This window comes from Doryrhamphus excisus, chromosome 19, assembly GCF_030265055.1.
Source record: "Doryrhamphus excisus isolate RoL2022-K1 chromosome 19, RoL_Dexc_1.0, whole genome shotgun sequence".
NCBI classification, from domain to species: domain Eukaryota; kingdom Metazoa; phylum Chordata; class Actinopteri; order Syngnathiformes; family Syngnathidae; genus Doryrhamphus; species Doryrhamphus excisus.
In genome coordinates, this window is record NC_080484.1 from 8179486 (window position 1) to 8192354 (window position 12869).

Sequence of the window (12869 nt, forward strand, 5' to 3'; positions counted from 1 at the left end):
CATTAGATAGTCAACACTGTTCGTGTTATTATATGATATAACTATTATTATCTACTATACAAACTCCACTACTTCCGGTATGTACAAGCCAATGAATACGCAGGGTGCTGACGTCATCACGGCGACACACCTACTGCACTTTCAGACTTCCGCAAACTTTCTCAGTTTTTTTCCTCCCTTCAAACAGTTCCTTCTCTTTTGCTAGACTGTTTGTTTTGTTTTAAATCTCCCAGACACATTTTTGAAAGAAATATGAGCGAAATAAAAATAAACCAATCAAGCACAAATGAGGACACCGCGGAGGAAAAAGACTGGGCGGCGGCCAAAGCTTTTTTTGATAACCTCAAAACTAACAAACCGAGACCGGTAAGTAGTGGCGTCTAAAGCCTGTTAGCCTAGTCATAGCTCATATTGTCAACGGTTCAATTTTTAATGCCTATTTTAATGTATGTATTTGTCCACATCTCTTACAGCCTAAACCCAGATTTGCTGTCACCATCGCGGTGTCTTCCCGCACCCTCTTCAACATGGTGGCAGAGAGGGACATCTATGAAAAAGAAGGAGTAGAGAAATATGTCACCTATCAGGTGGAACATGAACATGAACCCCTCAAGCCAGGAGCTGCTTTCCCTTTCGTCAAGGTAATACTTTTCACAGGACTACAATCTATCTGTGGCGTTGGTTTTAGTGTGTGTGTGTGTGTGTTTCATTTGATTGACTTCCGATTGTTGGTAGCAGTTTAGATCACACAAGAGTAATGACAAAAAATATTTATTATGTTTCCTGGGCTACATACAAGTTTGTACTTGTAATATATCTCACTATATTCATGAACAGATGCATTATAATGTGTGGCCAAGTCTGGTATGTGCGTAGGGGGAACAGTGCACTTTTGGGGAGAATTTAGCCCATCCATCCATCCATCATGCCGCTTATCCTCACTACGGTTGCGGGTATACTGGAGCCTATCCCAGCTCAATGGTTAGCCCATCATCTGTCTTCTACAGATATTTTAAAAAATGGGATACACCTATGCAGCCTACATTAAAACACCTCCAACAACATGTTATGCTTTTTATGCACATGCTGTGACCATTTAGTAACAGGTACATTTATGATAACATGTATTTTGGTCATTGTAAAGCATTACCAGAACTTCCTTATTGGGTGAATTGATTTCACATAGCAACATAGAATCCAACGTTAACTTTTCCAAAACAAAAACACCTCAGCAGTGGCGGCCATCGTGGCTTGCGGCATTATGAGGGTGTTTGTGATAAAGCTAGCCAGTGTGGTGTTGCAGGGTGTCACTACACCGGGAATGTCGTACTTTGGCGTAAAACGGTTTTAATAAGTGTCACTGTAGCTTGGTTAATACACAGGTGACATGAAAGTAAGCATTGTTTGTTAATGATGGGTAAAATTCCCAAAAAGTGCAGTTATGCTGTCATCTAGTGTACAGAGTTGCAACGACAAGCTACACAGACAGTCCCAATATAATGCGTTTGTGAGCAAGCCTTTATTTAAATACAATACGAGGACCATACCACAAAAAACACTAGTATCGCTTGTATCAATTTTATAATGATACCACCCTTTTTATCCATATTTGAATCAACCCACCCACCCCTATTCACAGGCTTTTTTACAGGGTATGCTCTTAGAAAATGCTTAACTCGTGTATTGGCAGGGGCCACACCTCTCTTCCCAATGATTGTCCAAAAATGACAAGTCAGGGCCTGAGGACTTGTACAGTATGTGGAGAATGAACAGGTTTGATGAGTATGTAAAAAAAAAAAAATCAAATAGTCTGCTTCCAACCTCTTAGGCAACTCGAAATTCAGGTTGGTTGTAGTTTGCTTTGATGTAGAACTGGAAAGAGCTGCTTTTTTTTACGTAACAACAATATTAGACACAGCTCTCAATGGGATGCAATGTCTGGTTATGGTTATTTTGTTCTAATACTAGTTTTGCACCTTAAACACAACCTGTAGAAATATGGTTTTCTTGAGCATTTTTCCACTCACCCCAGATTCTGTTTACTCTACCACCAAAACAACTAAAAATACAATCATTTACAATTGAATCAAACTGAAGCTGGCTAGAAAAAGATGACCTCTATACGCAGTATCATACATCGATGTTCAAATGATGGGCTTAGTGACTTCTTCTGTGTGTGTGAAATGTATGTCGTAACATCAGGAAGTTGTGGGTACAATATTGCAATCAGTGATGGTTAATGTGAGCTGTGAGTTCATCAAGCCGTCCCACTTGGACAACTTCCAGTAAATTAGGGGGAAAAAAATACAAGCAATGTCGAAAAAAAAAAACATGAATATGCATCACAGTTCCAACTTCACGTCTTCAATCTGTTGCTGCAAATGAATGAATAAATGATTAAAGCAATTTGTACTTATTCTTCGCCTACATGAAGCATTTTCAAGCATACAAATACAAGGAAAAATCAGCTTTGTAATTGTGAATGTGGCATACTACATTAGCCACTAGGTGTCAGTAATTGTTAGGTGAGACAAGCACCAGATGTGATCGCCCGAACAGACATTTATTGCCGGTTAAAATGATCTCACAACACAATAATAATAACATAATAATAATAATAACATAATTATAATAATAACGGCTGCACGGCATATTAGTGGTTAGCGCGCAGGCCTCACAGCTATGAGATCCGAGTTCAATTCCACCCTCGGCCATCTCTGTGTGGAGTTTGCATGTTCTCCCCGTGCATGCGTGGGTTTCCTCCCACATTCCAAAAACGTGCTAGGTTAATTGGCCACTCCAAATTGTCCATTGCAGGGGTCTCAAACTAAATTTACCTGGGGGCCACTGCAGCTAGGGTCTGGGTGAGGCTGGGCCGTGTATATATTAAAAGCATAAAAGCTATAAGCTATATTAAAAGCTGTATTAATAGCTTCTGCTATACCCTACACTTTTTCAGTGCTTTGGTTCTGAGATAGGCTCCACACCCCCTGCGTCCCTTGTAGAAAATGAATGAATGAATAATCATAACATGGTCTACTAAGTTCCCGTACTGGTACACACACGACCAGGAGAAGTATTTACATCTTAAATTACATATTTACTTTTATCATGTCTACTATATTTGGTAATACAAGAGTAAAGCCATTTAAAGCAGGGAATATGCTGTTCAGAAAAAAAGCAAGTAACTGCTAAAGTATGAGTCTATATTATCTTATTATATCAAATATGTCTATATTTTTCTCTGATTATAGCTCCTATATTGGGTAATACAAATGTAAAAGTGACTTTATGGGTGCTATTTCGTATGTAGAGGGCTCTACAGATGTTATAGAAGATCATAAACAGGTTTTCTATGCCACAACTATGAAAATATTCCTTTCATGAATGTCTGTTTTGGACAGTAATAAATCACATATTTTTTTAAATAATATTTTTCTCTGTTTAGTGACTACTCCACAGCAGGTACTATGGTTGTCTTGTCAAGAAAATTAGCATCATTTTCCCACATTCTGTCATAAACAGGCACTGATGACGGTCAACGCTCGCCTGAGGGAGCTCTACCCGGACAGCGAGGAGTTGTTTGATATCGTCCTCATGACCAACAACCACGCCCAAGTTGGAGTGCGCCTCATAAACAGCATCAATCACTATGGTACGCTGTTTATTTTGTAGTGTTTGTTGCTGAAGGGTTACATTTTCCCGTGTTTGGCCTCCAGATTTAACCATCGAGAGATTCTGTATGACTGGAGGAAAAAGTCCAATCGGCTACCTGAAAGCGTACATGACCAACTTGTACCTCTCCAAGGATGCTGAGAAAGTGACGGAGGCCATTGAAGAAGGCACGTGATGCTTCCTTTTAATGTTGAATAACCATTGTATTTCATAACTACAGTTCTCTTTCCACCTTCAGGCATTGCCGCCGCCACCATGTTTATGCCCGAAACGGAGTACAAGCTCAGCGACACTCAGTTGAGGGTGGCCTTCGATGGCGACGCTGTCCTCTTCTCGGATGAGTCTGAGATCATAGTGAAGAAACATGGCCTGGATACTTTTTTTGAGCATGAGAAGGAGTTTGAGAACAAACCGCTGGCTCAGGTACCTCCTAGAACATTCATTCATTCATTTTCTATCGCTTTTTCCTCACGAGGGTCCCAGCTGTCTTTGGGGCGAGAGGCGGGGTACACCCTGGACTGGTCGCCAACCAATCACAGGGCACATATAGACAAACAACCATTCACACTCACACAGGAGAAAACCCACGCATGCACAGGCAGAACATGCAAACTCCACACAGAGATGGTCGAGGGTGGAATTGAACCCTTGTCTCCTAGCTGTGGGGTCTGCGCGCTAACCACTTGACCGCCGTGCCGCCTGGGGGATGTTTGGGGCTCACCGCTGATTTTTTTTTGGCCTGTGGCACATTTTGAAAATATAATTCAACAACAAAAACATCAAAAATGAAAAAATCTGTAGTTATTCTACAAGAAAAATGAAGAAAGTCATAATTGCATTAATTTAAAAAAGCATCTAGTAACAACCATTGATTTTATAATCCATTTTCAGGGCCCCTTAAAAGGATTCCTGGAGGCTTTGGGGAAGCTCCAGAGGAAATTCTACGCCAAGAATGAGCGCTTGAATTGTCCCATAAGGACCTTCCTGGTCACAGCCCGTAGCGCTGCCAGCTCGGGTGCTCGCGTCCTGAAGACCCTCCGCAGCTGGGGCCTGGAGATTGACGAGGCTCTTTTTCTGGCCGGAGCCCCTAAAGGGCCGCTGTTGCAGAAGATAAAACCGCACATCTTCTTTGATGACCAGATGTTCCACATCGAGGGAGCCAAGGAGCTGGGCACCATCGCTGCTCACGTCCCCTATGGCATTGGACAGAAATATCATAGAGGAAAACTCATCGAGCAGCCAAAAGAGGAGTGATCTTGTCATGCACCAAACAAAAAAAGGGGTAAAGCATTAACGTTGTGCATCACTGTTAACAGAATTCTAAATGTAATGTAGTTTTGTATTTTTTGATGAACTCTACTGGGGTACCAGTCACGGCAAAGGGGAAATATGTGGTGATAACCATAGAACAAAGGGCATAGCTGGAAAAAGAGGAAAAGTGTAAAGATAACCATAGAGCATGACATGGACATATGTTATGGCTTTAGCTGGAAAAGGGAGGAGATGGGGGAAAGTGTGATGATAACCACAGAACTTTAATTGACCAGAACCGCTCCGTCTGAAGAATACCATTAATGAATCATCAGTTACCGTTACTTAAACAGCACATTCCGACAAAGCAACCGCAAAGCTCAAGATGCTAGGGACACACTGTTACACGCCATACTGTACTGCACTGTGTAATACATTCATTCATCTTCGTATGTGAGGCATTTTGTCAGTAAGTGCACCAGGGAAGCTGCTTCCTCACTGTCAAATAGCAATATTACACTCCATTTAGTTGCTTTAGGTCAACATTTGACACTGTCATTATTGTGTTTTCATGCTCATGCCTCATTTAAATGTCACCGTTGGGCTCTGCGACTTGTTTACACTGTTAGAACACCTCTTTTTTAGCAAGTTACTCTGTTTTTATTTTGGGTTTTCATGTAACAAGAACATGCATGAAATATGCTAGGGAGTTAAGCGGTTACTGTAAGACAGTTTGTTTTGATTGTATTCACATTGTAGTAGGTGCATAACTACATATTTGAACCATTTCAGTGCCTTAGTATGGATTTATAATTTTCAATTTTTAGTGTCGACTAAAAATATGGAACAAATTAAAGTTGTTTTTTTATTTTATGCTGAACTGCTTTTACCAATTTTATTTATTATTATTATTATTAATAATAATATTATTATTATTATTATTATTATTATTATTATTATTATATGATGATGATTATTATTATATGATGATTATTATTATTACCAATTTTTACTATTTTTTATTTGTCATTGTGTCTTTTGATTGGAGGATGGAACAAATGAAAGATATATATATTGTATTTTAACTTTTATTTAGAATAATTAACAATGAATGTTAAAAAAGAAATATAATTTTTAATCATTTAAAATCATTTAAAATATTTTAAATAATTTTAATGTTTATTTCGTGTAAACCCGAAATGACTTAGTCATGCGTTTCGTGTCCTTTCATGCACATGAAACATGGAACCGCTAGAGGGCGTCCCTGATTCAGTGACTATAAACAGACGTCAACCTTTGAATACTTTTAAAAAAGACACATTTAAAAACTGACATGTCCTCTAAAAGCGTATAGAATTTGAAACGCAGATGCATTTTGTGAATATAGAATAATAAAGGTACAAACCATTTCTTTTTAATCCTTTTTCTTAAGAATTCCAGGTAAATGAACACTAAAGCAGGTAAGTACCTGTAACTGTTTACAGTATTTTACAGTGAATGGTTGCATTTACTTCAAGTGCATTTATTTATTTCTACAGCTACAATTTAGTTTGGCAGCCTGCGTCCCCAAGAGCTGAGCCCAAATGTCTGTTGCCATGGATACCACTGTACGCTGACACCACAGAATCCGTGTAGGCTTGTTGAAGATATAATTAATAACAAAGGTTACCTTTTGGGGGATCACTATGTCAAACATCATTTTTCTGCTACTAGCTTCCCAGTGTGCGCGTGAGCCGAGGAAAACATTTTAACAACTGCTACATTTATCTTTTTGACATGCAATTTGCTCTAAATATGTTTTCCTGCTTGCGGATGAGAAATTTGCCTGTGGATATTAGCTTGGAAATGAATATCTTTTTCCTTTATAGCCTTATGCGAAAGTCACAATGTTAACACGGAGCTACATACTTGTAATGATAACCCAATTCACTTTGAAGTACACGCTACAGTCTGAATTCTAATGCTAACTTTGAACACTTTAAGCTAGTTGATGAGGCTAACTGAAGATTTTCCTCGATAATTATGTTAATTTCCTCCCCTTTTTATTTTTATTTTTTCCCGTTTAAAAAGAAGCTATTATGCGAACGTCACAATGCTAGCTTGAGCTAAGCGAAGCGCCTGCATAGTATTGGAGATAAATGCTACAAAGTGATGTTTTTCTTCCTCCCACCAAGATTCAGAAAGGTAAGAGAATGTTCTTGAAGCTAAATATTTATGCTGTGGGCATATGAGCAATTTACTACAGAATGCTAACTATTTCCATATTTTCATAATACAGTTATCCCTCGCCCACTTAGTGGTTTGAATTTCGGTTCACTCTTATCACAGTTTGTCAAACATATGTATGAATAAATAATGCTGTTTTGTGGTTAAATATGCATATCAAAGCAATGTTTGCCTAAATTAAGCATTTTAGGCCTAAAAAACAACAAAAATACAAATATAAGACATTCAGAAGAGGGATACTAAGAGCCTGAATGATATGTACTATTCTGTACTGGTCACTAGGTGTCAGTAATGTTACTGTATGTAATGTATTGGTGAAACACACAAGCATCAGATGTGATCGGAACAACATGGGGTACTGTTGCTGTAGTGACCCACACCAAGGTAAAACTCATCTCTGACCTTTACTTCCTGTCTGACTGCCACTCAGCTCCCCTTGCGGAGCACGTTTATTTCAACGCACACAAGTACGAGTCTTGAGTGGCTTATTTACTCTACTATATTGGGTAAATCAAGTGTACATTTGACTATAGGGGTGCTCATGTCTGGTGTTTCATGTCTGGAGGCCTCTAATGGTAATGGTAATGGTAATGGTAAGTTCCGTACATACAAACATGCACTAAAATTGAACTGATGGTGTGATGTGAATATAAGATGAGGCAGTTTAAGAACTGAATGTATTTTGTAATGAAAGGCATTGAAAAAAGTTGTTAACACATTTATGATTTCAGTAGAATAGTAATGGTTTAATGTCATTTGAACAATTGAGTACATCACATAATCAGTTCACAGTTCTAATAATATTATAAACAGTTTTTAGAGGGTTGAAAACAGACTTCTGCGTCTGCGTTAACTATGAAAATATTACTGTATATGCTAACATAATCAGTATTTAGGGCAAACCGCTGTGGTTAGAATGCTAATAGAATATAATGAGTGCACTTTTAACGACATGCTAAAGTCCAAAGTACAGAATAAAATGATTCCCTAGTATGTTTGTACTGTAAATATTTGGAACCACTGGTATGTGTTTGTTAACTGCACATCGTGATGTGACTTGCGCTGTTGATTTATGGTGTGTTAATGACATGTATTGAGGTCAGCTGATCCCTCCAACTTCCTTATAGAAGCAACCTAGTGGGTATATACAGTGTACTGCATGTACTGTATATACTGTACACTCCACACCCACACGGATCAAAAGCATGAATTGAAGTGAAGCCAAAGCTCCATCCTACAGTGTCGGCAGAGGCCTTATTCTACGAAATGTTCCTCTGACCAGCATAAATGTTTTGCTTGAAGCTGAGTATCATCACCCTGACACGGTCTAGCGGAGATGACACCCACTGTCATAGTAACAGTGGAGCCTCGCAAGGACATACTTCTTCATGAGTTGATCAGTGACTCAACTGAATGTGCCTGAAAGGCCTTAGGACATAGTGTTAGACTGTCATAGATGCACCCCCCGACTAGGCGGCAAGGGAAGGGAGAGTAGAACCAGCGAGCGAGCATCACCAATTATCTCCAACTCTGGGCTTGTAGTAGGAATCTATTTCTGCATCATTACCTTGGGGCAGCCATGGGCTTACAGTCTCGGTTATAAATTGTCTTGCTCCCTGCTTCTGGAATTGAAAAGAGATTATTAAAGACGTTTATCATAGGAGTGGCTTAAACCTGTCTGGAAAGTTGGAGAATGGTGCTGCAAAAGTAGAAGGCATTCCGGGAGGAAATAATGTGTGCATTGCTGAGGGATGTGCTGCACCCTCCCCAATGCCAGATGGGGTGGTCCCATGGGTGGCGAGGCAGGTTTTTGCAGGCCCCCGAGTACTGAAGAAAGACTACATGAGGCACAGTAGGCCACCCGGTTCTAGCTAACAATGCTCCATATCTGATGTGTACTAATGACACCCCTGGGGAGAGGACCAGGTTGGTTCCTACGGTAGACTTCTAACCCAGCTGATGGTGTCATATAGTAATAGTAATAGTAACTAACTTTATTGAATTTCACCTGTAGTTTGTCATTTAGTGTTCAGGTGCTGAGGCTTTAAATAAGAAAAATAAGCTCAAGTTCCTACATGCCTGCTGCTACTTTTTTTTTTTTTTCACACTTAAGCCCACCTGTTCCCAACACTTCTTACCACCAGCATCCCAAACAACATAACGTTTTGTGCCAATGTTTGTTACAAAATGACTGCTCTAGTTCCTGCGTCTTTCTTGTGAAAGAACTAAACAATGCAAATCCACTCCTGATCAAAATGTGAAGACCAGTTGAAAAATTACAAGAATTTACATCTTAAGGGGGTAGAAGAGTAGGAGTAGTGCCAAAAGAAGAACTGAGAGTGAGATTAAAACCCAGTAAACTCAAGTAGGCTGACCATAGACGAATAAAAATTCCAAATCCCATCTAAAATAGAAATAAAATGTTCAAAAAAGGGGCTGCACAGTGGACGAGTGGTTAGCACGCAGGCCTCACAGTTAGGAGACCGGAGTTCAAATCCACTCTCTGCCATCTCTGTGTGGAGTTTGCATGTTCTCCCTGTGCGTGTGTGGGTTTTCTCCAGGTACTCCGGTTTCCTCCCACATTCCAAAAACATGCTAGGTTAATTGGCAACTCCAAATTGTCCATTGGTATGAATGTGAGTGTGAATGGTTGTTTGTCTATATGTGCCCTGTGATTGGCTGGCCACCAGTCACCAGTGTACCCCGCCTCTCACCCAAAGACAGCTGGGATAGGCTCCAGCACCCCACGCGATCCTCGTGAGGATAAGCGGTAGAAAATGAATGAATGAATGTTCAAAAAAGGCGAGAGGCGGGGTACACCCTGGACTGGTCGCCAGCCAATCACAGGGCACATATAGACAAACAACCATTCACACTCACATTCATACCTATGGACAATTTGGAGTGGCCAATTAACCTAGCATGTTTTTGGAATGTGGGAGGAAACCGGAGTACCCGGAGAAAACCCACGCATGCACGGGGAGAACATGCAAACTCCACACAGAGATGGCCGAGGGTGGATTAGAACCCTGGTCTCCTAGCTGTGAGGTCTGCGCGCTAACCACTCGACCGCCGTGCCGTCTCAATTGTTATTAATCACCTCAAAAATTAGTTTTGGGCATGCTTGATGCCAGAGTAGGAATGTTGATCCTGATGGTGAAGATGGCTTCACAGAGAGTATCCACTGTCTGGAACTGATGTTGTTTTTTTGAACTTCCTTTGCCATCAACATGTAACTGTTCTCAATTTCCGTTTGACGCCCCTGCACAACCAGATCATGATGGCGCCCCCTGCACTGTGACATGTGGAAGATATCTCAGGTAGGATCTCCTTGTCATTCCAGTAATATCGTAAATACGGGCAAGACACAAGAACTTTGAAGATTTTTTTTTTTGTTCTTAAAACCCTTCTCTCGCAGATGTCGTCTGATGGTTTTTGGACTGGACCCGATACCAGTAACAACCTTCATTTGGGCTGAGGATTAAGATTTTTTTTTAGGTCTACCACTTGGCTTTTTTGTTCCATAACCATCAGGATCATTCCAGAAGCTTAAAATGACCGTCTTACTGTGTCCACACTCAGCAGTGAAGGCTATGCTTCAAATTTGAAGCATAGTGAACCTCCTTAAAATCCAACTTCTCGTCAGGAGTAGGGTTTTATAGTGGAAGTTGTGCTGAACAAGCCTCTGTGTGCTGGCTGTGAAGTGTCATGTCAGATCAATGCTCTTCTATAAGCCACTGACCTGGAAAATGCTGAAAAGCGTTGCTTGCTCTGCTATCGATAAGCATTCTAATTAAGAGCAGCACCCGGAGTGCAATTGGTGTTAAAACTCACAAAGATAGTGTCTGGGATTGTGTAAAAAAAAAAATGTCTTTCTCGTTCATCACAAATCCGTAGGGGAGCCTAGAATGTGTCTGTGGATATGAAGATTGGACGTGCGTTTGTGGGCAAACACGAAATAATGACTGATGGCTTTGTGTGGCTGACCTAATGAGACACTTTTGCTCTGTGCATTAAATTTTAAGTCACGGATGGCCTTGCCTGACATGGCAGAATGTTATCCTGGCAGTGAAGGAGGCCATCTGTTCAGCCTAGAGTGAAAAGTATTGAATTTCTTCTAGGTCAGGCTTGCACAATAATGAGAGCGAATTGGGTGAGAACTCTTTAAAATTGGTGTTGTTCAGTGGGCCTTGCTTTGTGTGTCAGTTGCAGCATCACTGACCGACCAGCAAGGGAGGCCGGCATCAAACCCATGGATGAGACTGGCAGATCCGTCCCACCGGGAAGTAAACTGGTCTCACAGTCTTGGGTTTCCTCCACGCCCTTGTGCCCCATTTTCAACAATGATCAGGCCTGGTTAGAGGAACTCACTGGCTACTCTGCAAACTCTTCCAGCCTTGCTTCCAGTTGTTGTGTACCAAGTAGCAGCAGCGAGTGCAGGAGCAGTTTGGACAGCTGGAGCGCAGATGTGACCTCCCTTCTTCATAGCTCAATCAAGAAGCAAAGCTGCAAGGTCTTTCAAAGCAGATGTAAAGAAAAGCCAAGGTGGCCAGCCCATCCAACCAGGGATGAACACTTCAGAGCACATCCAGCGCCACATATTGGATGCTATGCGTGGTCTGACAGGGGTGGAGAGCATCAGGGGAGGGGCTCTGCTCACACCCAAGCTAGCGCAAAGAGAGGTAAACACGAGAAGCTGCTGGAGGGAAAGACTGAAGACAAAGTGAAGTTTTCACAGTTCCTGGACGAGGTGACATCCAACGTGCTTGACCCAAACAGCTTGCAGGCCTTTGGGAAAACAGCTCATCCCTCCAGCTCAAGTGGAGGTCAACCTAAAGACAAGGTCCATACTCAGAGGAACCCAAGTCCGCCACGCTCTATGGCCCAGCAGCAAGACTCCGCACTGGAACAGAAACCCTCGGTAACTGACCTTCCCGTGAAGACCTACCTGGAGACAGACATAGACATTGTGAGAAGGGACGACCAGGCAGCCGATATGGACGACAAACCCGACCCGACACCGCTGTTACTGATAGATGATCAAAATCTGATTCCGCCTCCTCCAAATTTCTGCCAAGGATTTGAAATGAAACGTTTTCTGGCATCGAATTACGGCTCCAGGTACCCCCACAGATCTACTTCGTTACCCAGAGGCATCAACATGGTGAGTCAGTCCCAATTGTTTGAACTGGAACAACAGGCTGTGGAGCTTTTCTGCTTTGCTATGCTAAATGAGTAAGATGTATTCATTATGTAATGTTGACTTTGTGGCTTATTTTGATTATCGACCCGATTTTATAACATCATACCGATAAATCCGATAACATTAAAAATACCCGGTCAGACAACCAATATATATATATATTTTATCCAATGAGGCGAGATTGCTCATGCTCTCATGTGTGTTACTGTGCTACCGTGAGAAAATCTGTGACATGCTGTACGCTTCCCCTGAGCTCACTTGTAAACAATCATGTTACCTGAAACACCAGCATCATCATCATTGAAAGAATGCGTGACGTGATGAATGCATGAATGATGTTTCAGGAAGGGAAAATTTCTAATTTTGAGTTGTACTATTTATTTCTATTGTGCAAAGTGGTGGCTATCACTAGTAACTGGCAGGAGGTGCAGAAGCATCAACTATATGATGTGTATGTTGCACTCTGAAACGCTGACTGACTGAGGTTGGAAACCCAGAACTTCCAAACCATTTT

General features: G+C 41.2%; 2 protein-coding genes across 3 annotated transcripts in view; both read left to right on the forward strand.

Annotated features, from left to right (window-relative positions):
- Positions 1-117: 117 nt before the first annotated feature.
- Positions 118-5806, forward strand: LOC131107191 (cytosolic 5'-nucleotidase 1A-like). The gene is made up of 6 exons (XM_058056968.1): positions 118-366; positions 474-641; positions 3526-3655; positions 3720-3842; positions 3914-4098; positions 4567-5806. Exons 1-6 carry the CDS (start codon positions 253-255, stop codon positions 4927-4929), a joined length of 1083 nt encoding a protein of 360 aa, XP_057912951.1. The 5' UTR covers positions 118-252; the 3' UTR covers positions 4930-5806.
- A 161-nt stretch (positions 5807-5967) lies between these two features.
- Positions 5968-12869, forward strand: part of si:dkey-174m14.3 (uncharacterized protein LOC563117 homolog) — a 37937-nt gene continuing 31035 nt past the window's right edge. Inside the window, exons 1-3 of one of the 2 annotated variants that reach the window (XM_058056964.1) lie at positions 5968-7110; positions 10427-10472; positions 10571-12316. In XM_058056964.1, the coding sequence (XP_057912947.1) occupies positions 11405-12316 (912 nt within the window). In that variant the 5' untranslated portion in view covers positions 5968-7110; positions 10427-10472; positions 10571-11404. Of the gene's footprint in view, positions 7111-10426; positions 10473-10570; positions 12317-12869 lie in introns of those variants that run through there. The other variant, XM_058056966.1, reaches the window with a different exon arrangement.